Consider the following 25132-nt stretch of genomic DNA (forward strand, 5'->3'; position numbering starts at 1 on the left):
TTTCTAGTATTTTCTATTTTTAAAGTCTAAAATCAATCTTTACAATCCGAGTTGAACGAACTTTACGACCACTTGAAAAACTACATCAAAGAGACGCCTGTAACAATACCACTTCAAGTGGTAGTAAAGTTATGTGAGAGGTTATGATCTAAAGATGTGCTCTGAACATGAAACATTAATTATTAAGGAATGTTTTATGCAAACCGTGGCTATAATGTTCATGAGACGATTCTAATCGAATCGAATCATCTTTGTTTCAATTGTGTCTTGTGTAGTTACATAAGATCTCATAGCAATTGAACAACTCTTAACTAGTTCATTTGAGTCAATTGAAATAGTTATGCTGAAGAAGAACATGATTAATATGAGATGCTCGTATGGTTGACCTTTTGGGTTATCATGTTGAACCAACATACGCGTACTCGTTTGGGCATGGTTTTTCTCAAACCTAGTAAACGTGTACCCAAGTGTGTGTGACAAGATATGTCTTTCGATCTGACGGTTGAGAGATATTGGCTTGTATCTAAATCAGGTTTTCATCTAACGCTGAATAGAGTTTGCTTTGTACCTAAGGCAAAACCGGATTTGAAGGCTATATAAAGGAGACATCTAGCATTGAGCAAACCTAATCCCCACACGTCTGTGTGCTACTAGTGCTCTCGCTAGAGTCGATCTCCATTAACTCTTCAGTTTCTTCTCTAAACTTGAGTTAACAACTTAAAGACTTCATTGGGATTTTGAAGCCAGACCGATACTACTTTTATCTTAGTTGTGTGATCTGATCTTGCATCTTCTATCGTACGAGTACAATCGATTGATTGGCTTGAGATCGTGAGAGTTCTCCGATAGGCAAGATAAAGAAGTCACAAACATCTCCATCTCACTGTTTGTGATTCCTCGACAATCCGCTTGTGTAGTCAGGAAGGATTGTCGAGAGGTGATTGATTAATCTAGGTTGTTCTTCGGGAATATAAGTCCGGATTATCAATTGGTTCATGTTACCTTGATTGTATATCTAAAGACGGAACAAAACCTAGGTTTTATCTGTGGGAGACATATTTATCCTTTTGATAGAATTTTCTGTGTGAGACAGATACGTTTATTATCAAGTCTGTGATTTTGGGTTGCAGTAACTCTTTGTTGTGGGTGAGATCATCAAAGGGAATCAAGTACGTAGTGTCCTGATGGGATCAGAGGCGTAGGAGTACAACTGTACCTTGTTTCAGTGGGACATTGGTAGGGGTTCAACTATAGATCAGTCCGAAGTTATCTTGGAGTAGGCTAGTGTCTGTAGCGGCTTAATACAATGTGTATTCAATCTGGACTAGGTCCCGGGGTTTTTCTGCATTTGCGATTTCCTCGTTAACAAAACTTCTGGTGTCTGTGTTATTTCTTTTCAACATTATATTTTATATAATAGAAAATACAGGTTGTGCGTTCGTGATCATCAACTTCTCGAATCCAACTTTTGGTTGTTGATTGTAGTTGATTGATCCTTGGACATTGGTCTTTGGTACCGTCCAAGTTATCTCTCTTTGATAAAGACTCTCTATTGATTTTAGCTTGAGTAGAAATCAAATCGAGAGATTGAGATAATAACTCTTTGAGATATTTTTTATCTAGATTGAGTCTGACTCTTTAGTTTATTCTCTAGCAAAGTATTTCGGAGTTAGTCCATACATATTGCTAATCGAAATATTGGGTGGTGTTGTTAGACCCCCGCTTTTTCAATTAATATATTTACTATTATGTTGCAATGTTGAGCAACAAAGAAATTGTATCATGAAAGGGAAAATAAAAAATCCAAAGAACAAATAGGGAATAATTTTTTTTAAAAAGGATATTATGTGATCGATATCCACCTGTAAATACTACTCAATCAAGAAATAACATACTAATATAATCATTGATTCATCAGAGAACAACAAAGCTAAGGGTAACGAATCCTGGTTCCAATTGCTATGGTTTCTTCGATTTTTTCTAGGACATAAATATCAACAGAGAGCATCTACCAAATCAAAGGAAGCAAACCAATTTACAAATAAATTTGACTCATTTCAACCGCCTGAGCAATACTCACAATCCAATTTTTCCAGCTCTTTAACCAAACAGTTTATAAAGTGAAAATAAAAAGAAGAATAAAAAAAGGAGAAAACCTTTACTGTAGATGATTATCTTGGGATTTTGGAAGAAAAATCTCTTGCAGCGTCATATGGATTGACGGGAAATGAAGAAAACGGGTTTATTTTGAAGTTGTTATGATGTTGAGAAACAAAAGTTGATGATGAACAAAGTTGAATTTCCATTTTTGTTGACCTGGTTCTGATGATAGGGTTTGAAGATGATAACAACATCCTTGATATTATCATCACTACCTTCTTTTTGTGGCACAAATTTACTGATGCTTTATCAAGCTAAAAAAAAAACTGATTGGACTATGTTAGACCCTATTTTGTTGACCCTAGTTTTGCTTTCAAAAAATTTACCAAGACAAAAGAAAATTAGGTAAATTACTTATATAGCAGAATAAGCACATCATTATCGTGCCTAAACACCACCAACATAGATGTCGCTGATTCTTATTATCATCCATTGGATACGTCAGGAAAGAAATGAAGAAACAGGTTGTGATCCCCTAAATACAATTGAAGGACATAAATGTGAATTATTGAAATTAATAAAAAGGGTATGGTTGAATAATTCACACAACTTGTGATAACAATTATGTTGTATTTAATTTTGCTAAATGAAGGGTTTTTTTTTTAGATTCTGATGTATCGGAAATTCGTTCATTTTTCTTCGTATGACAAGGATTATCAATGAATATTTTAGGGTTTGATGGATTTCTAATCTAAAGTTTTAAAAGCATACTTATTTAGCTGAATATCTTTCGTATCTTCAGAGAGCAAGTATAGAGATTGAAGATAGCTTATATCAAAAAAGATCCGACCTTACAACAAGACATTTTTGTATTAGAGATACTGGTGGTACGCAATTCACAAAAGTTAAAAACATAAAATTGGAGGGGCTTGGCAAAGATGCAATTGAGAAGAGGAAGAAGAAAAATATATAGGCATAACAACATTTTAGTTCGAAAAAAATGCAACATGGGAAAAATGAGGAGCATATGTGTAATTATATAAATATTACAATATATTTTCAAAATAAAATCATGATAAAAATCAATTAAATATTGTTAAAACTATTCACAATGTGTACTAGTCTTAACTTAGTTACGACTGTGTATCCCATGCATTAAAAACTCATTTAATATAAAACTATGTGTTTCTTCGAAAAAATGTCAAAGATTGATATAAGCTAAATTTATTATGGGTGAAGAAAATAAAATTGAATTTTTATACATGTCAAAAAATGGAGACAAGTCTATATGTTTTTTCGATTAAGTCAACCGCTATTGAAGCATAAATGATGTTACATTATATTTATCTTCATTTGAAATATTAACTACAACGGGAGGGAAACCAGTACATATAACGCTCGTTATTTTTACTTCAAATTGTGTATGTTAGCATCATATAGGTAAATATCGTAATTAAATTATCTCTAATGGGTATACTTTTTTAAAAAGAAATATTGTCATTCAGATTAATTTCAGCAATACTGGTGGTATATTTACTTTCGTATTTTTTTACCACTTCTTATGGACAACTCATGAAGAATTCCAACCATAGACAAGTAGTGCTAGAACAATGGAAGTATATCGGCTTTTGTACAACGCCAACATCAAATGGGAAGAAACATGGAGAATCTTTTTATTTATCCATATGATAATCATCCTAAGCATAATGATGATGATGTCAAAGAAGTTTTGGATTACTCACTCTCAAGAGTACTTCTATTGATTTCGCTGTCTCAGAAAGTTTGTCGGTATTTATGGGGAAGATTTCTTTACCAGTTACTCAACATAAGAGCAATAGCTATTAATCCCCCAACCCATGGTTACATCTCTCAATATATTTTGATATGTTGGAGAGTCGAGGTGGGGAGGATTATCAATTAAATTGCTAACAGGATGTTGATGAACATGGGTACCTTATATGGTTCAAGAAAATTTAACATATGGTAGTTGGTGTTGAGAATATGTGGATGTGATTAGCCTGCATTAGCTAATTTAGGTCGTAATATGAATATTCTTCCTAGTCATCTTTCTCCATAAGAACATTGCTCATATAGGTATCCACAAATGGAGGTTCTTGATCGTCTTCGTCAAATATTTCACAAAGGGTTTGGGAGTTACCAATTATATACAACTCCCCCGGAGGGCTTAAAATGACCCAGTCATTTTACAAGGCCTCAATCGTACGAATTTTATTGGGATCTAAACGTCACTGAAAAAGAACTAAAGAGGTTAACGATTTGTACTTTCTAAATTAACAAATGCAGGCCATATATTTGGAGCAGGATAATAAATTCAGGTTGGAGATCATGACATTTGAGATGACTTCAAGCCATGATACTTGTATTGGAAGTCATAGTGAATCATAAGAAATTGTGCATGACACACAACAAGGATATGGATTTCAATTTATATGTCAAGCAGACTCACAACAACCAACAACCTTCCAACCATTGGATAATATCGTTCATGTTATACAATTACCTGTACCTTCTGTCTATTGGTCAAGGTTATTTCGTTGTGCATCCCATTGAACCTTCTACTCTACTCATCAAAATTATGGACATCTATCTCCAAAATTTTGGGCACAAATTATGAGGATCACTTGACTTGGAACCCTTATCATGTTACTTATGGTATTTCTATTATAAGACAAATAATATAATGCAGAAATAACACAAGTCACCAGAAATTTTGTTAACGAGGAAAACTGTAAGGTGGAAAAAAAAAGACTAGGACCTAGTCTAGTTTTGAACAATGTCATGTATTAAGATGCTACAAACACTAGCATACTATCATACTTTAGACTGGAATTTAGTTGAGACTAAATCAACCCTCATAGCAATTTAGCTTTGGTCATGCTCTTTACGTCTCTTGGATATCGAAATATCCTATGCACTTGGTTCCTCTAAATGACTTCATTTACATCTCTATGAGTTGCTTCAGCCTAATTGAATACTTTTAACAAATCTGCCTCTAACAGATAACTTATTGATTTCCTTTAAAAATATATGCAATCAAGATAATGGAAATCTGTTTGCTTATGATGGATCTTCAAGGTAAAGAAGATATCAAGAAAACCTTAACAATTAGGATGGCTTACTCTCTTTTAAAAGGTTGTAGAGATGCATGATCGATTCTACCTCACAAGATCAGTCTAACAGATATGATACTTGTGGAATTACGAAGTCTGGGACGAAAAGAACTTTGCAATTTCTCTAAATCTTATTTCTTGATTTCTTAAATGGTCGTATAGCATAAGAGATGGAACTTTATAATAGATAAGAATTACGATGATCAAGATAAGATTCTGACTAGCAAGAACTATCAGGAAAAAGATAGTTTGATCGGGCTTCACGAATCCCTTAGTGAAGACTTATAAGTCGTAACCTGATACAGTTTCATAAAGAAACCTAGGTCTTTAGAGGACGACTCTAGTCGCAACCAGGAAACTGAAGTGTTAGTATTAAGATTCTAGTATGCAAAGAGTCTTTTATTTATAATGGTGAACAAGGCTAAGTAGCTTACAATTAAAGCTAAGTTCGTACACTAGTTTTCATGTCTACAAATTACTTTTATATATACCAAGATGTGATTCTTAATATAGATTGATCATGCAAGCATGTGAGAAGTTTGCCTTGAATTAAAAAAAGAATGTACAACGTATATTTGTCGAACTAAGTTGTGAGCACCAAGTGGTTAGCTCAAGAACAATGGTTAAGTCGTTCGCAAACCATCAAGCATTCTTGAAGTTCAATAACTCTCAAGACCATAATAATTTGTGAACTGTGCAAAATAGTTTGTGAACATTTTGTCATCTTGGGGTTCAGGAACCTTTTGTATTCATAAGTTTGGGAAATTTCCAAATCAGTTCGTGTACTCAAATTACAAAAAAGTATTCCAGGAACCTCTTAAAAGTGTCTAGAAACATCTAAAAATCAACTAATTTGTGAACTGACCAAATCAGTTTGTGTACGCGAGTTAATTAGAAAATAATTCATCACGTCTTATTATTTATAAGTTCCAAGTTCGTGTATTGACCAAATCAGTTCAAATCCGTTCGTGAACATAAAAAACTAACTTGATGACTCGTATGAACTTAATATACAATTACCGTATGTCAAACAAAAAATTGCTCTCAAAAGTACTATCTTGAACTCGATATTTCTTCTTTGCAATATGCATATTAATATTAAGTTATACAATACTGTCTCGGTAGATAAAATGGTAGATAATATGATTAAATAGGATAGTCAGTGTTCACATACCTTTGTTGATGAAGTTCCCATAGATTTCTCGGTTGTTTTTCAGTCTTAAATCTTCAAGGTCGATTGGTGAATTCTACAACTCAACTACCATACTCTATTCCTAGTTCGAGATTGACCTTAGTAGACTATAAATCAAGGTATAGTTTTGATCAATTAAATTTGACAACAAATTGATATATCGAACGATGCTTTAACAGTACCCAAAAAAAAAAATTATCTATCGTCTGAAACATGTTGTATTAAACCCACTTTTATATATCAAACCACGTAAGTCGGATTTGCATATTGGTCTACCAAGTAACCTAAAAGAAAAAAATTGTAATAAAAAACTTGCACATTAACCCAAAAGCCGATTAAGTATTATCAGATGTCTGATGACTCCAAATAGGTCGAGCACTCGTAATTATACATCCTTATTCGAATAACAATACTCGTCTTGTACAATTTTTACCGAGTTATTGGATAAGTTAACATAGTAAAAATCAGACAACCGAGTTGCCAACACAAAATGGATAAACACATAATTTCAAGGATTCTAAAAAAACGAGAGAGTATTCAATACACTTCAGATATCGGGCTTTAATATTGACATTTACGAAGTCGGCATATGGAAGTGTATTTGGAAAAGGAATATAAGCATTTTTTTCGTGGTTTGAGTCAAATATTAAAATGCTAGTATTAACAGCTATGATTAGAAATGCTACGATTAAAAACAACACGGTGACATCATTATGGGTCATGAATCCGTGTAAAAAATCACATTGAATTGCCTTCGGAAAGTATTTTTTTGGTTCTTGCTCTTCTTTTTTAACTGTTCTTTGGGCGACCAAATCTCATTCGGTTTAATTTTCTGCATCTGTTGTTATTATTGGATTGAGGTACCCCTTAGCTAAGTATCACTTTTTAAAATAAATCTTTCCCATCGACTGACTACAGAAAACCAAATCAACATAAATTTTGTTGATGATGTGAACCAGGTATCCAGTTCTATTAATCAGTTAACTATGCTGCAATACAAGGAGAGCTTTTATTCCAAGACAGGTTGCGGTATTTTACTACTGTTACGTTATGCTGTCTCCGATTGAACCACAAACATAATACTCGAACACAGTACGTAACTACTACGTATCACAATTTCGGACCATAGGAATTGATATTTTGCTTTTGGGAAAATGACCTCGTCATAATGCACATTAAAATCTGCTCAAGTGTGTGGATAGGTCTATGTGTGGGTTGTATGTCATCTTCAAATGAGATCATTCATAGTAACACCTAAAATAAGATACTATACAAAGGACCCGTATATTTGTCTATATGTCGTGTTGTTACCTATACCTTGTACGCACGGCATATGAGTATCTTCCAAAAGGATGAATACAAATATGCTTTCGATGGCAGCTGGTGTAAGAAATAATGTAGAGTACGATCACTGAGAAACATATTCGTTTTAGACTCGGTGAATACAATGAGGTTTCGGCCAGGGTTTAGGACTACTCGAACAAGCGCTCGAAATATGAGATTCCCGCAGGTAGTTGTGGCAATCTTTTCACGAGTCATTTCTTTCCAATCACTCTGATCTTTACAAAGTGTTTGAGATTTTTCCTGCTATCCGCATGCAGAACTGGTTGAGCTTTCCAATCGACTCCACTTCTCAAATCATTTGAACTTTAGTTAAAAGGGGTAATTAATCCTCAATCTGAATGCCTAATAGTAGTATAACCACGTTCAAATTTGGTAGTCAATAACACACAAAAAAAAGTGAAAAGTAAAAGCATTTTATGATCTAGCAGCACACAACCACCCATCGTAAAATATGAAACAACTGTGACAAACAAACATCACCGGAACACAACTCTATGTCTATCGGAAAAAGTAGGCAGAAACGACCCGTATTATCCAAAATAATGCAGTAGTGTTTATGTGATCTTCGGCTTCACGTCTCTCCAAGAAGGGTTGTTTCAAATATCTCCAGTCTCTTTCTTTCATCTAACATGATCAATTTACGGCCACATTCATACACACAATAACTGAAAATGGAAAAAAAAAATGGTTTACTACAGTACTCATTATTATGATTAATTGCTTCTTCTTCTTCTTTGTATGATTAATTTGCTTTTACTTCTTTTTCTTTTGATGATTAATTGTGGAATGGCAAGTTAATGGCCACTTGTATGATACTTTTACCATACCTGAAAATCTTTGGGTTTCAGAGTAGTAAGTATTACGTCGTACATCTATTACAAGGTTGATGTGTTTTTCCATAGATAGTAAACGTAGCCATCAACCATGCATGGTCCATCGTTCAAAATTTTGGTCCCTATATGAGTAGTAGTAGTAGTAACTAGTAAGGTCCTGACTGAGATAATAATCCCTAAATGAAGTATGAATAGGGGCATTTGCTCCGTAGGTTCCGTAAGGTCCTCATCTGACTTGAAATTATGTTGGTGCTCTCCTTTTTGATCAATGAAAGCTAGCCGATCGCAATCTGGTCAAGGAAATGATATGAATGTATGGTCCTTCCGAGGACTATACATTAATGACTGCAACACCTACCTTTTGCTCTTTACGCCAATAGTGGTGTCGTAGATCATTGCAGGAAGGTTCTTGACAACCTCAGATTTAGCATGTGGCGACGTTTTAATCGATCACAATCACGATGATCATGTGTGTGTAAAGATATATTTACAAAATTGATTAACCCATAGAGAGAAATCCAAGCATTCTGTCGTAAATTAATCCAACCGTTGGCTATAGAAAAACAATCCCTACTTGGCATAAAACTTTCATAACCAACTTAATTACTTCTCGGTGGTCGGCGACTCTTATATTTGACCATTAAAGTCGGGATGTTTCAGTGGGCTGGTGTTCACTCTGTCCCAACAACAACAGAGAGCAGCTTAAGAGAGGTATGATTGTAGAAAGCCTAAGCGGGAAGTTTACTTTTTTCCCCCTCTTTGGAAATCCTAGCTCCGCTTCTGGGTTATCCAGTAAATCATTTGTGGAATAAACGCGTAAATCTAGTACGACGTGAGTGTGACAACTAGAGGTACAACCATGATAAGAAAAGAAGTGAAAAAAATGTTACCCTACAACACACATCAAAAATAGATAAAAACAAAGAATAATAGTTTGATTTCTTTCTTGCCAGAGAAAAAAGGAAAAGAAAAAGATAGTAGTACGATGTGGTGAACTCAAAACCAAAGGAAAAAAAGATAGGACTGAAAATGATTTCACTTGCAAAGTTGCAATACTCAAAACAGTCAAAACCCTACATGCATAGAATTCATATGTAGCTTTGCTTTTCATTTCGACCCTTCTTTCCCTCCCTACCATGCAATGCTGACCGATTATTCTCAAGTATTTTTGTCTCTAACTCAATTTTCTCGGTTCTTGCCGCACAAATTTAGCTCCATTGAAGGTGCAACAATGTACACTTGCAACTTGGTACATGCATCATCCGAATGTAAAGTAATAGCAGCACAAGGTCAGAAGATGGTGGGGATGATGGTTTCTAGTACATCAACTAACTAAATGCGCGATTGGTTTGGTCATCCATCTGGAAAAGTAAAGTGTCGCACTTGTCAACTCATTGATGTGAATTAGCACTATAAGAACAAAAATCAACCACTGGTGGATTATAATCATCATAGTTCTGAAGATATTGATTATAGATTGATGGTGAACCCATAATATGATTGCATTACTTGAAGAGAATGGCAAATCAATAATACGTATAACTACTTATAATAAGCCGCCAAGAAAGCCAACTAGTCCCAGACAACATCTTTACTCTTCCATTTCTCCTAAAAACTATGCCACCACTAGCAATCCCATTTTATCACAGACAACCTTCTTTTTTTTTAGCTTTTGCAAAAGATAATGCTGTTGCTGAAGAATTTCAATCACATGAAAGCATTGTACAGGTTCCCAAATGCCACCATTCGCAAACGGTGTTTTCCACTACGAAAACAAAGAATCAACAACCCTCATGAATAACAACTTTAATCGTGAAAAATCTTGTGTCAATTTCCCTTTAACCAAACTCTTCTTTTCCTTACCTTCCTCCATCGGTTCCGATTCTCTGATAGTTGAATCCAGCATTGAATTAGCAGAGTAGTATCAACATGAATAGAAAACAGTGCAGTAGAGCGAACACTAACAGAAATAGTATGACATTGGAGCTTATGTAAAACATAAAAAGTAAGAATATTGGAATACACTGAAACATTTGATACTTGTAACCAAGTGTTCTATGACATTAGAAAGGGAACGCGTATTAAGCATAAACAGCTGTATCCCATCTGCAAAGTTAGTGCAATCAAGACGAAGTAAAAATTCTCTTTCAGGGCACGGCGAAATTCACAGATATACGTAACAGCAAAGTAGCTAATAATAACTTAAACTTCTGGCACCTGATAAGAAGAATGTCACTCTCATTGAATCTAAAGAATAAATCTTTTGTTCCGGGATAAAAATGATACTTTACTCTTACAAGTATAGGCTTTGCCGACTCAGGTAAACTGAGTTATTTTGTGATGAATAAAGGTGTACAGAATCAGGTAGGGTCACTGTTGGTCTGCATAAACAGCATCAACATCATCAAGTTCAAGTAATTTAGACATAAGGTCTTTGTTCAAATCCATTGCTTCATCATCTACCTGCAACATTGTATGCATTCTTCAACACTATGTAAAATGCTAGATGATGTTAGCTAGAATAGTAAAAGACTCACTATAAGAATCTTATAGCCACATGATAGGTGTTGGCTATTAGGCAAGAGTGACAATTAGATGGAAATAAAAATATCGTAAAAACTCCCTAAGAATAACAATCACTGTCCTATTTTGTTCAAGTTATAAAAAAAATTCTCGTCTTTTTTCTTTTTTTTTCTAAAGAAAGTTTTTGCTTTCACTTTTTCTGTTTACTTTCTCTCTGCTCTTTGTCGAGAAACTGCATATGCAACCACTAGCTTCTGTATTTGACTAGTGGCTGCACAATATCACAAAGCATGAATGAAAACTTGTGTCGCGCAAGAACGTCCAACGGCCATAAAGCATGTGAGTTTAAGTTTTATGGCCATGGGTGGCAATATTCGACTAGAAATAACATCTGCTATTAGTCACATATGTGATAGGTGTACTACCATGGAGAAAAATAATTATCTTAGCATCATCTAAATAATGGAATCTAAATCATTATTAAATGGATGCAACGTCAGATCACCTTTCCAAATAAGTGCAAGTTGCCATAGTTGAAAAATATACTAATCAGTCTGAGGAAACATTTAAAAGGTTGGACTAATAAAGATCAGAAATTAGGGATAAAGCCAAGTACTACGAACACGATAAGCATACTGATTTCAAACTGATAAAAACAAGCATAATGGCAAGAATGGTAGATGGCATGAATACCATACCTCGATAGTTGTTAAAGGGAGCATCTCATTTTCTGACTCAAAAGCTATTCCTTCCTCCCGAAGCTTAGACACTATATCTGTATAGTTCTCTGCTGGACATATGATCTTATAGTACCTAGAAAGCAAAAGAAAGCATCACGAGATCCTTCTAGGCTCAGAGTGACTTTAACGAGCAAAGAACAACACACACAAAATGTCAGTACTCAAGAAGTGTACATATAATGGATTGGAGTCTTTCAAGTGTCTTGGCACCACCTTATGGGAGAGGATGATTGCAGAGAAAAAACATCTTATGAATAGCAAAATCATTCTTCTATTTCCAACTAACACATGCCGTATGCAGCCCTATTTTCCTTGGAACCGAAAACCTGTTAAGCTTAGAGTAACTTTCACGAACAACAAACAATCCATTTATCATATGAATAAGCAAACTGACACATTTAGGCCATCTAAACTACACCTTGACCATTTCAAAAATAACCAGGATTGCATGGTTGTCGATTGTGTTATGTCATTATGGGCTAACACATCTAAACCCCAGCGAAAGCAGATTTGAATATTGATCAATAAATCTACATTCTTTGTAATCAAGCAAAACCTTCACTAGGAAAAATCCAACGCAAATGCGGAAAAAATGGTCGGTATGTATGTTCCAAGCAGGATTCAAACGATTCATCACATCATTATAACTCCCAGATTTCTCATACAAAAAGATATGATAAAACAACACGAGCGGAGAAGTTAAAGAAATACTAGACTTGAACCTTTCCGAGTCATCATCGTCTGAGTCATCTTCATGGATTGTGGGTTCAATAACATCCTCAGCACCGGAATCTAATGCAACCGTAAGGATCTGATCTTTTTCAGCATCTGTAACCTTTACATTCGCAACACGTGCACGTCTAAATTTAAACATGATTGAACCTGAATCTGCCATCTTTCCACCACAATCCTTAACCACCGCCCGTACAGCTGCCACCGATCTGTTTACGTTATCAGTTAAGACCTCAACTACCATTCCTACTCCACCGTAACCATATACCTGATTAATCAAAACTCCATAAAATTCGTCATAAGTACTAAATCAAAAATATTATGGTGTCAACGAATTAAAACAAATGGGATCCCAGGGTAATCAAAAGAAAAGCACAATGGATATTGTGTATACAAGAGTGGCAGATACCTCATATAATCTTTCTATGTAAGCCTCTTGTCCCTTCTCAGATGCCCTTTTAATATTGCGCTCTAAAATATCTTTTGGTACATCAAGTTCCTTAGCTTTCTCCAGTATGGTAGCCAGAATTGTATTTGATACAGGATTCGGACCACCTTTTTTTACTCTGCAAACATTTTAATTCAAGAAGCTATATCATATTTTGGTCTAAGTTCCAGTTTCATCTTAGAAGTGATTGATGGGTCAGAGAGTTATCACCTAACATTTCTATTGAAAAAATGCTAAGGGTGTTTGTAATAATAATATTAGACAATCGAAAGAATTTAGCTGGCATATCAGATATCAGTCGGTAGGAAATAGGGTGATGAGTGATGATGAGTTTCGGACTAGGGTCGTGCAAATCAACACCCAATGCCTTTACCACTCTAATGGAGAGGCATCCATGGCAATTCAGATTTTACAAAATAAAGAAACAGGTCGGGACTATCTCCTAGTCTGCTCCGAAGCCCTGGGTAAGAAGTATACTGGCCCTCAGGCTTACCCAGATCAGGCTTATATCAGATACAATGCAGCTCCTAGAGAGTTGATCTACTATCCCAGACACTCAAGTTTAACAGCAGTAACATAGGGTCAAACAATATAAATCAAATTGAAAATCAATGTCAACGAAATAAAAAGTAGGACTTGTCAACTAAATTTAAAGGCAGGACTTCATTCTGGGGCAAATATACACCTAAAATCATTTAGATGAGAAAAAGATTAGAAACCAGATCTGACTGAGTTCATTTTCATAGTTTTTGAATTGAAGTCCTGTATCCTGATGTAGTTCCCAATGCATAACTTTAGTACCAACCAAATTTGAATTGACAAATGCAAACAAACTTACGCTGATACGATTTCTTTTCCAATCTTCCCATATCGCTTTGCTTTCTTAGCATCTTGAGCACCCTGCTCACAAATAAGGAAGAACATGAAATATTTTGATTATTCCAGATCTTGCAAACCAAACCAATTTATAGATAGGAAAAAAAACAGCTTATGGCTATGCAGAAAATTTAACAATCAACTCCCTCTAAAAAGTTGGACCACGTCACGTCTTGGTGGAACTTGAAATACACGAACGTTAGTAACTATTAAACATGTAACTAGACATTGGTAGGGGAAAACTGCATAATGAGATATTCCATTAAAATCTTAGATTGAGTACAAACTCAGTCATGATCTGATTTCAAATTCCACCTCAAATAAATGAGTATACAGATAGGCTGAATAACGTTGAGGATTCTAGTCACCTAGACATGAGTCTAACACTCATTAAGTGAGGATTACTTTCATTTTCATCCTACGATTTCACCCCAAAAAGCAAGATTTGAAAGTGAAGAGGATAGTGCACCAGTTAGTTATTAGTCTATGTTTCATAGATTTAAGAAAAAGGCCAAAAGTTAGTTTCTGCACATAACTACATATAAGTTGTAAGTTTATAACCTTTAGTAAGGTTACTAACATGGAAGTGTCTAAACAAAAGATAGAATTGAAAGACAAATGAAGTATCGGAAACGTAAAACAGAAACAGCTTATGGAATGAGCAGTAGCTAATTAAAGAACCGTCTTTAAACAAATGAACCTCAGTTTGAATTTCTGAGATGCATGCCATTCGATGCAATTAAGTTCGATAGAATTATTTTTCCCTTTAATTGCTGGTAAACTAAGATACTGTGGACTGCGGAGCTATCAACCAGGACAAAGCAAGGTGTTTCCATTTTCGCATTTTATTTCTTGCTCGGAACTCCTTAAACAGTCCATTAGTTAGCCAGCAACTTACACCCAAGCCTACTTAATTTGGAAATTGAAGTAGCAGAAGGTTCAGGAGTATATATATTCATAACAGTCAAAATTCCAAGTAAGTTACCGAAACAACACATAGTTCATTCTTGAAACCACAAATGCATGTTCATTCTAATTCAGCAAGATTCCAATCTCCATCTATCAATAAAGTGGAAATAGATTAATTCTCAAACTACAAATTGGTTGTCACTGACCGAGAAAGTAAAACATTCAAAAGCAAATAAGCTCATAAATATAATGAATTTGCCATTGAAATGAAAGTAATACAGCAAAGAAATTATGGGTTTTAAGCAAAAACATACCTTTCTTCCAGCAATTTTGCTAGAACGCCTGCCCATACAGACAGGAGAGAATGTCATTATCTTTCTTGCAGAGTGTTGTTTAGGCTTCAATTCAAACGAAACCCATGTAGAAGAAGATGAAGAAGTTAAATAATTACCCAATAAACACGTTCCTGAAAAGAAACTAAATCAAATCTCAGTTAGACCCTCTGCAAATAAACAAAAACCCACTCGAAAAACATACATGGATATTGAAGATGAAGAAGAAAAAAGTTGATTACTTTGGAGAGAAAATGATGAGATAGGGCATTTTGAGGAAACCCCATTGGAGAATTTGTGAAGAACTGATCCAAATACTCTCACTGAAGAACCCATTTATCACTGATGATGGTATGACGAGTTGTTTCCTTCCTTTGGCTTTTGATTATGATTACTATCTATAAACCCTCCTCACCCCCTCTTTTACATGGATGAAATTTGTAAGGAAGAGAGATCAAGATCAAGTTTTTAGCTGCTTATGGTAGATGTCTAGATGATGCCTGATGGCTGCCTACTACTACACGCGCCGAAAAAGCCCACAAACTTGTGGGGTTCTTCGTGACATAAAGCCCACAAACTGGAACGATTTTTTTGGGACCATTTTGTGATTGAAACCTATTTTGAGGCATATTGATGTTTTTGAGGCATACTAAATAATGCCAAAATAGGATCATTAAATAAAAAACAACGTCACCCCTTATCCACCCTTTTTGATAATGGCATAACTACTCTTAAGTAATTGGTGTTAATGATTATGATTAGATTTGATTAGCTAGGAATTTTAAGGATTGATTAAAAATTAAATTATTAGTAGTGAATTAGTAGATAAATCAAATTTACGTGAGAAAGTTGGGATTTTGAGACGAAGAAGAAGAAGTGAAAAAAAAACTTGGGTTTTGGATTTTGAGATTTTTTTTTTTGAGAATAAATCGATTTATATTAATAAATCGGCTAACTGACTAGGACTAGATCATTAAAGGTTTCCCTAGGCAGGGATATGCCTCTAAAATCAGCCCAAATCACCAGCATGATAAGAGATACATGAGGAATAAAATTGAAAGTTTGGAAAAAAGCAGGACTCGCTTTTGTTGCCTCGTTAAAAACCTTGTCAAGGAAAACCCATCGTGGTAAACCCTTGGATAAGGAAAAGAGTGCAACGCGAAGTTTCCATAAAGCTATAACAAAACTACCTGAAAAGATAAAATTACATTTATAATTCCTCAAATTCTTTGAAAATCTTTGTTCTCCATCAGTACCCGATGAGCTGTCTTCTAATGCTGGTTGATTGTATGTCGCCACAAGCCAGTTGTGGAAGATGAGCGTCTTCACTCGTAATAATACTATCAATGTATGGTCCTGAGCCCTTCTATCAATAGAAAGACTAACAGAAGTGTCACGGTGGCTTGTACAGGATAAGAAATTCGTCCTCTTGGCGATTGAAGATGCCGAAAATGGCTTTTCTGCAATCAAGAACTTATAAAATGAGAAATGTATCTCCAAAGAAATACAAGTAGAAAAGTCACGGTTTATAAAACCGGACCAAGACAATACATAACCAACATTGATTTCAACATCATGTTGTTTCACGGGATCATTCATATTTTCTTGAAAAGAAGTATTATCAATGACTATGCTAAATATTAATATGATACTCACTGAATAAGAAAGCATTAAGACAAAAAAATAAAAATAAAAGTACGAAATATTAGCAGAAAACCCTGTACAAGAACACAAGATGATAAAACACTTAACTATTAATTTTGTTTTATTAAGTAGATCTAAGATCCCTAAGCTAAAAGACCAACTGATAATTTAATAACAATTTAGACAAACTCTCAATATTATGCCAAGACACTACCCCTAATAACGTAGGACCGGAAGTAACCAAAATAAGATATGCAAATAGAAGAAACAAATTATTGAATTTAAATAAAAAAAGATAATCTTAAAAAGTTAAAAGAATAATGACCCATGTATAACCCAAAATCTAATCTTGTTCAAAGCTTTTTTTCTAATGAACTTGGAATGGAGTCATCTTGTGCCTTAGTTCCGACCACTTCTATGATGATTAAAAAAGCGAAATCCAAAAGAATAAAAAGAAACAATAAGAAATTATAATAAAATTTTGAGAAGAGCAGAGAATTTTAGGAACGAAGAAAGAAGAAACAAGTGATTCAGGTAGTAAATCTTTGGGTTTGTAGAGTCAACAAGACGAGGTGTAGATCTGAATTTATGAACTAAATAGATGTGATGAAAATAAAGACTAAACTAAAAGAAACAATCAACTAAACCAGTTAACAAACATTTAACAAACATGTTCTAAAGCAAACGAATTAAGACCTAAACACGGTTAGCCCAAAATCGGTAAAAAAAGGGAGCGAAATCAAAATATATCCGGACCGGGGCAAAGGACCAAATAGATTAAAAACAAACAGATCTATATTAGGATTCACAACAGGAAATCTAAAAAATCAGGAGCAAGCATCCTAACAAAATTCTTTTTTTTTCTAAAAAAATAAGTAGAAAACTCGAGATTAATCTTAATTTACTCCATAATCATTACACTCACAAACCATATCATATTCATTAATCCTAAAGAAAATTTTATTCAATCAAGCTAACTAGCTGTTTCAAATATAAAACAGGAAACTATCAACACTCCCGATGTATAATTAACAAAACCCCAAATCAAACCAAAACAGGAGGAATTTTTTAATATAAAACAGGAAACTATCAACACTCCAGATGTATAATTAACAAAACCCCAAATCAAACCAAAACAGGAGGAATTTTTTATTTTTTTTCAAAAAAGGTACCAACTAGTAGATACCTGTACCCAACCTAAACTAAGAAATAAGCAACAATTGATAAACTCGTTCCCATTTCTCCAAAAAGATGTAATATCACAAGTCAAGACTCAATTGCATAGGAAAAGAAATTTCAAAACTATTACCCTTTTTACTTCACAGAAGAATTTTTTTTTTTTTTTTGATTCCTTATTCTTCAGGGAATCAAAGAGGTTATAGGTTTTTAAACAATAGGTAACACCAAAACTAGAAGGGATCTCAAAGAAAATATCTAATGATTCTTTAAATCACTCTGGTTTTCACTTTTACAAAAATAAGTTTTTTCATTTTTTTTAAATGAAAAACAAGATCCAGCCTGTCTCCTTTGAGGCTAAATTCCACAAACAACCTTTTTGTAAACTTACCTGAATGCATCCATTGAAAAAATAGACAACAATTCTTAAACTTGCTCTAATCTATCCCAATAATGTTGCATTCCCTGGTCAACACCAAGATCAACACCCACTCACTCAAAAATTAACTACTACTTGAATCATAAAAGTTTCATTTTTACCAAATTTAAGTTATAAATCTAGTTCAAGGTACCTTAACTCCATATCCAATTTTTAGAAATTTTCTCATGTTCCAAAATTTAAAACCCGTTTCCCAAATTTAAAAACCCATTTTAAGATTAATGAAATAAGATATTTGCAAAGATCGTTTTACCGTTTTTTTTAAAAAAAAAAAGCATCGACAAGCCTAAATCAGATCTTAATTTCTATCCGACCAGACAACAAGCATCACATCCCTCTGAATGGATGTCGAATTAAAACAAACGCAAAGAAACAAAAGAGAACACTGGTGATTACCGTAAGAACAAAACACCACATCTACCCAAAAACTAAATTAAGATTAGTCTAGCATGATTTATTTCTAGATTAAGTACCAAAGAAATGAAAATGGAGACCTGGTAAAAAGGAAATCAAGGAATTCTACAAACATAACAGAAATAAAGCCAACAAAGCAACAAGAAGCCCTGAATTGTTGTTGTACCGAAACAGGCGTACCAACCAACAACCTTAGGGAGGAATTGTAAAAAAACCAGAAAATAGAAGAGAAACAGAAAAAATTGCAAAAAATATAAGAACAACAGATCCATAGAAAGTCTTGGGTTTAAAAGAATCACACCCACTTTCTCTGCAGAATCTGAAGCAAACAAGGCAACAAAGAAACAAACAAACCCTAGAAATTAAAATTACTCTAAAAGAATTATCTAAAGACACATCACATATGTTTCTCATACTCAGATCCGTCCCTTTTAGTTCATGACTCCACTGTTACCCAAAGCTTTGCGAAGATATTACTCCATAAGGGAGAACAGAAGATTAGAAAAGAACTCAAAGAAACAGAAGTAGAAAAAAACATTATTCGGGAGAAGGAGAGAGAAAAAAACTCTTTGCGAAGATCTTAAATTTTGAGATTTTAGTGATTAGAAGTGACCAAAATATGTGATTCAAATCATAGGTGTCTATACGAGGTTTAATTTCTTTTATAAGTTGAATCTGTCAAAAAATTGAATTTTTAAAACCCGGATCTACTGACCAGATGAACAGTTCGGCTGAAAAGTTATCATCCGAACTCCACTCTGTAACTGAAGAATTTTGGTTCGGCTGATTCGAACAAAATCTAGCAAAGCCGCATTAGCCGAACATAGTGTTTTTCTAAATCACACACTAGGTTCGGCTTAAAATTGATACTCCAAGATCAGCCGAACTGATCTTCTGAAAACCTAATTTCATCTTTGAAATCATATTATATCGATCAAACAAAATAAAATCAATCAAAAACAAGATGAGTTTGTTACACATACATTCTAAAATACATCTAAGAGCAATTGAGATTTGGATTTTGCACTCCAACATCGCTCACTTCGATTGGTGTTTGCTTTGCTTGATCAATTTCTTGATTGAATTGGAGTCCAAGATGTTTGAGTTTAAAGTTTATTTTGATTTTTGATTTTAGGTTTTTGAGGATAAGGGCACTCTAGTAATTTAATTTGTTTAAGGATATATAGGTAATTGCACTACCTTTAGACACCCCTTATAAACCCACCCTAGATGGTATAATGAATGAGTATGCTTCAAAAAAATGAGTATGCCTCAAAACAGGTTTCTGGTCGTCCGTTCATTGTATATATATATAGAGATAAAGGGTATCCTAGTGGTAGCAAATGACAAAGTTACCTTTTAGTTTAATTTAATTCAAAAAAAGGTAAAAGATTTTTAATAAGAATCCAAAAAATGAATGTTTGATTCTAGATTGATTGATTTGGACGCCACAATTGGGGGATACCTCCACAAATTGGGGATACTCAAAAAAAAACATTATGAAGTAATTGAAGTACCCCTTATCCAAGTGTGTTTGGGGGGATACTTCAAATAATATATTTTGCTTAGATGAAAAAAGAAGGATTTTGGAAGATTTGTGTGATATGAGAAGGTGCTTAAATTGACTTTAATGACTCTTAATTGTAATCTTTTTTAGACAATCAGACTTTCATCTATGAAAAAACCCCAAACTAAAGCCCAACTCAAACACTAAGTCAATCAAATTTTGCATTTACAGAGCCACTTTCGGTATTGTATTCCAAAACAATACCGAAAGTTAACCTGTTACTAAAATTCAAATTCAATTTTTTTATATATAAATACAGTTTAGACGTTTTTTTGATAACCTAGATGGTTTTGATTCAAATCATTTTGATTATCATAATTTGTGTCGCTCGTCGCTACTCAAAACGATTTTTTTGATAACCTAAATCAAAAACCATTCATCATGATTTGTGTGATGAATGGAGAAGAAAAGTGAAGGGGGATACTAAAAAAAAAGTTTTCAATTTTCTTTTTAATTTTTATTAGGGTAAGGATAATATGGTTATTTCACACCTAAAGAAAGGACCCCTTAATAAAAATACAACCCCATTTAACTTTGAGTATCCCCCAATTTATGGAGGTATCCCCCAATTGTGCCTTCTTGATTTAGTAGGAATCCGAAAACATATATGATTTTTTTATATTCTCAGTGTGGGTTTCGGCTAGGGAAAAAATATCGACCAAACTAAACATCAATCGATTCTTCATATGCAAAAAACAGATTGAGATTCGTCTAGGAAGAAAAAGAAAACGTTGTCGAGAACCACGGGTAAGAAAAAAAAGGTAAAATGCAAATGTACCCCTGTTTGAGGGTGAAAACTGTTTCTGCTGATTTTGATAATTTCGGGTGTGTGGGTGAGAAACAAATCTAAACCCTAAACAATGTACTGCACGGGAGTACTTTTGATTCGAGAGATCTATTTGTACAATCCTGGCCTAAACCAAGAAATGGTTGTTCCAGGCTTGCTTCGGTCACAAAAGTGAAGGAGAAGGGTTGGTCTTAGGGAGGGAAGCGGAGAAAGTGTTGAGACCATAATAGTTGATTCTGGAAGTGTGGGTGTTTCGTGACTTGTATCAGAAAGTCGAACTGGCTAGCTGAATGAAAAGCTGTCAGATGATTTCTGGATGTTGTATTTTTCTCCTGACCAAAACTTGTTTTTTGGTGGAAAATAGATGAGCCTTATTTATACAAGTTGTAACAAAACGTACCCTGGTCTCGTGGGAAGTGGAAACGATTGAGTGGTGGAAGAAGGGAGTAACGGGTAACGCCTGGAATTTATGTTTCCATAATGAAGGATACGTTTACACCATTATTTCTTGCCATTACTAACCTCCCCGCTTTATGACACTTTCTGTAATGGGCGTATTGCATGTCGCATGTTGTAAACCGCCAGACCAATACCTTGATGAGTATCCCCCAGTTTGTGACATGTTTTAATGTCTCGAATGTTTTCGTGGAAAACATGTAGCACTTTACTACGTGTGGCAAGTTTAGAATTGAGAGGCTTGTCGTAGGTAAATAGCATACGTGATGCTAGGCTCGTTTTTGGCTAGTCGCTTAAAACTTGTTACGAGCTGAACGGCTCGGTGGCGAATTCCGATGGATGAGATTACATCTCATGAGGAAGAGTGGTCGTTGATTATGGCCGTATCTTGTTACATAGCGAAGTGGCGCCATTGGTATAGTAGTGCATGGTGGCATGCCAGTGGCCGCGGCGTGGAGGCATGCCAGTGGCCGCGGCATGGTGGCATGCCAGTGGCCGCGGTGTTGTATTATGGCCTAAGTTTAAGATTTGGCTCCGTGACTAAAGTTAAGGCTTGGCGGCACGGCCAAGGTTAGGAATTGGCGTCATGGCCAATTAAGGGTTTGGCGTCATGGTCGCTCAAAAGTTGCCACAAGTTCGTTAGTTTGGTGGCGAACTTGGATGGCTGAGATTGCATCTCATGAGGAAAGATAGTCGTCGATCATGGCTACCTTCAATTGGCAGTGGCGCCTTCAACTCGCGCTGGCGGGATGCGGCATGGGGGCATGCCAGTGGTTGCGGCACGGAGGCATGCCAGTGGCCGCGATATGGTGGCATGCCAGTGGCCGCGGCATGGTGGCATGTCAGTGGTTGTTGCATGGGGGCTTGACAGTGGCCGCGGCATGGGGGCATGCCAGTGGTCGTGGCATGGTGGCATGCCAGTGGCCGTGGCATGGTAGCATGGCCAAAGTTTAAGATTTGGCTCCGTGACTAAAGTTAAGGCTTGGCGGCACGTCCAGGGTTAGGGCTTGGCGTCGTGTCCAATTTAGGGTCTGGCGTCATGGTCGCTCAAAAGTTGGGACAAGTCTATTAGTTTGGTGGCTAACTTGGATGGATGGCTGAGATTGCATCTCAGGAGGAAAGATAGTCGTCGATCATGGATACCTTTAATTGGCAGTGGCGCCTTCAACTCGCGCTGGCGGCATGCGGCATGGTGGCATGCCAGTGGCTGCGGCATGGTGGCATGCCCGTGGCCGCGGCATGGTGGCATGCCAGTGGTTACGGCACGGTCGCATGGCTGGCATGGTGGCATGCCAGTGGTTGCGGCACGGTCGCATGGCTGGCATGGTGGCATGCCAGTGGTTGCGGCACGGTCGCATGGCTGGAATGGCTCGTGCATGCCTTCGCGCGCGGCTGTGTAGCCATAGCCATTGAAACCTTGGCACGTCGGTGTGGAAATCTTGCTTAGGGTTTGGCTTGTCGAAACCTTAATTAGCCTATGTAGCACGTCGCATGGGGCGAGTGGCCATGTTTGGTGCATTTGGCATGTGCATCTGGCATGTGTGCCTGGCGTGTGCGTTTTTTTTTTGGGAAACCAATTGGCTTTGCGGTCATCCAACGCGGTTTCCTTCTTTTCATCATTGTGGCGAGTTTAAGGTAACCTGATTGGTTAATGTAAGAGGGTCGGCCAGGCATGGGCGTGGCTACACTTATGTGTTAGTGTGGAGGTTTTAGAGCGACCTGATTGGTCGATGGGAAGTGGGGCCGACAAGCTAGGGCGTGGCCACACTTCCGGTGCGTTGTGGCGGATTTAATCGCCTAATTTGGGATAAGCATAGTTTTTTTTCGACCAACGGGGTCTAGTGTATTGTGCGAGGCGCGAAACCCTAATTTTGCAAATTAGTCGGGTTTATGAGTTTTTTTTGTGAGTTATCACAATAATTGGCTGGATTTTGTATGTTGCCACAAAAATCCTTATCTACAGAATGCAGTGTGCTTTCCGTCTGGGCTTTTCGTGTGATGGCCTTAACTTTGGTACTTGGAGGTTCATGCTGCTCCGCTGCGAGTGAACATAAATCCGTCATGCCATACCGATATTAAGGGTTCTGCCGGGGAACACAGCATAGGAAAGTACTCAGTGAGTCTTGCATTGGAGAGGTGCCGAAATTTACAGAGTGTCTGGGATGGTTGCTACATTCCCCAGTCTGGATAAATTTCATGTAAATATATTGAATGTCTCAATACATATGCCAGTGGAGAGGTTAGCACTCACGGCACCGTTTCCTTACAGAGTGACGTCAGATACAAGGTTTTACGATCTTAACCCTAAGCTAAAAACCACTACAACAACCCCTTTTTTTTGGCTTTTCAAATATACCCCCGTTTTTTTAACTTTACAAATGTACTCCTGTTTTGACTTGGTCCCGCTGTTGTTTTAAAAAAAACGATTTTCATCCAGCTAAGTGCAAGGTGGCAGTTGTATCACCTATTGAAAAGTCCTATCTACTCATGAACCACATCTTTTTTGTACTTGGTCAATTTTCCACCAACTAAAAACTCGGAATCCTGAAATTGGGAATGATGAACCCCGATCCGTGAATTTGGGAATGATGAACCCTGAATTTGTGAATGATGAACCATGAACGTTGAACTTGGGAATGACGAACCCTGAACTTGGGTGTGATTAACCCTTTTTGGGAATGAGGTAACGAACCTGAAAATGATGAGACGAGCTTGAACCGAGCTCGACAAACCTGAAAAATAATGTAGAAGGTTAACATGGAAACGAGTAAAGACTAAATTATAGTGGGACTTAACCAAGATGGATGGAAAAGTTGACGACGGAGATAGATTTGCAAATGTTGAAAAAACGTGGGTACCTTTGTCTATCGGGTATTTCAACAGGGGTACATTTGTATATATCTAAAAAAAACTCAGTCTGGACATCTATATAGTCTTTGTATGCGAAGAATAGATCTATTGCTAACAAGAATACTATTGTACAGATTTCGGAAATCTTACACCAGCTAAATCCCCTTATTTATAATTTTAGAAGTCCGGAATTCTTTTATCTAGGTTATTTATTGAACTTTGTAGATTGGACATAACACTATTTGGTAATTCGTTATTATTTAGTGTGTTGAACTTTCGGGTTGATTCCATTACCTCGAAAACTATGTTCTCGTAGTTTAACGGTTTCGTAGTTGAAAAGGAGTTAAAGGTTCTATTCTAGAATCGATCTCTTAAACAAGGATATTTGCTAGGACCGATCCTAAGGATATCTAGCAGTACTGATCCCTTACCAAAGATCTTTGCTATGACCGGTTCCAAGGATCTCTACTAGGACTGATCATATAGATCTCTAGTAGAACGGATCCTTAGTTAACCAAGTTTGTGTTTTAGGTTTGTATATTAATTTGTAATTTGCATAGATATCGAAAATGTATTTGGTTAAAAAGGAAAGTTCACAAGATGTCGGCATAATGTAACATGTGCTAAACTCTTATTACT

The 25132-nt window shown here is 35.9% G+C and overlaps 1 protein-coding gene across 5 annotated transcripts; it reads right to left on the bottom strand.

The window, feature by feature from the left end:
- Nucleotides 1-10013: 10013 nt before the first annotated feature.
- On the bottom strand, nt 10014-15624 carry LOC113349167 (probable transcriptional regulatory protein At2g25830). Of its 5 annotated transcripts, none has more exons than XM_026593094.1 (8): nt 15403-15624; nt 15143-15294; nt 13882-13943; nt 13005-13161; nt 12586-12863; nt 11822-11936; nt 10464-10486; nt 10014-10365 (listed from the first exon to the last, which is right to left on the bottom strand). In XM_026593094.1, the coding sequence occupies exons 1-8, from the start codon at nt 15494-15496 to the stop codon at nt 10308-10310; spliced, it is 939 nt and encodes a 312-aa protein (XP_026448879.1). In that variant the 5' UTR covers nt 15497-15624; the 3' UTR covers nt 10014-10307. The 5 variants fall into 5 exon arrangements, with proteins under 5 accessions (XP_026448879.1, XP_026448881.1, XP_026448882.1 ...); XM_026593096.1 differs by lacking the exons at nt 10014-10365; nt 10464-10486 and adding an exon at nt 10822-11063 and having other exon boundaries at nt 15143-15170; nt 15280-15305; nt 15403-15620; XM_026593097.1 differs by lacking the exons at nt 10014-10365; nt 10464-10486 and adding an exon at nt 10822-11063 and having other exon boundaries at nt 15143-15170; nt 15280-15294; nt 15403-15619.
- Nucleotides 15625-25132: the final 9508 nt, after the last annotated feature.

Source organism: Papaver somniferum, chromosome 2 (genome assembly GCF_003573695.1).
Source record: "Papaver somniferum cultivar HN1 chromosome 2, ASM357369v1, whole genome shotgun sequence".
NCBI lineage: Eukaryota > Viridiplantae > Streptophyta > Magnoliopsida > Ranunculales > Papaveraceae > Papaver > Papaver somniferum.

Excerpts from the sequence above, each read along its gene's own strand:
- LOC113349167 (XM_026593093.1), bottom strand. The coding sequence starts at position 15,496 with ATGGGTTCTTCAGTGAGAGTATTTGGATCAGTTCTTCACAAATTCTCC. Across the intron at positions 13,944-15,142 it reads GCAAAATTGCTGGAAGAAAG|GGTGCTCAAGATGCTAAGAA; the intron begins GTATGTTTTTGC and ends ATTTGTGAGCAG. Across the intron at positions 11,937-12,585 it reads GACGATGATGACTCGGAAAG|GTACTATAAGATCATATGTC; the intron begins GTTCAAGTCTAG and ends TTTGCTTTCTAG.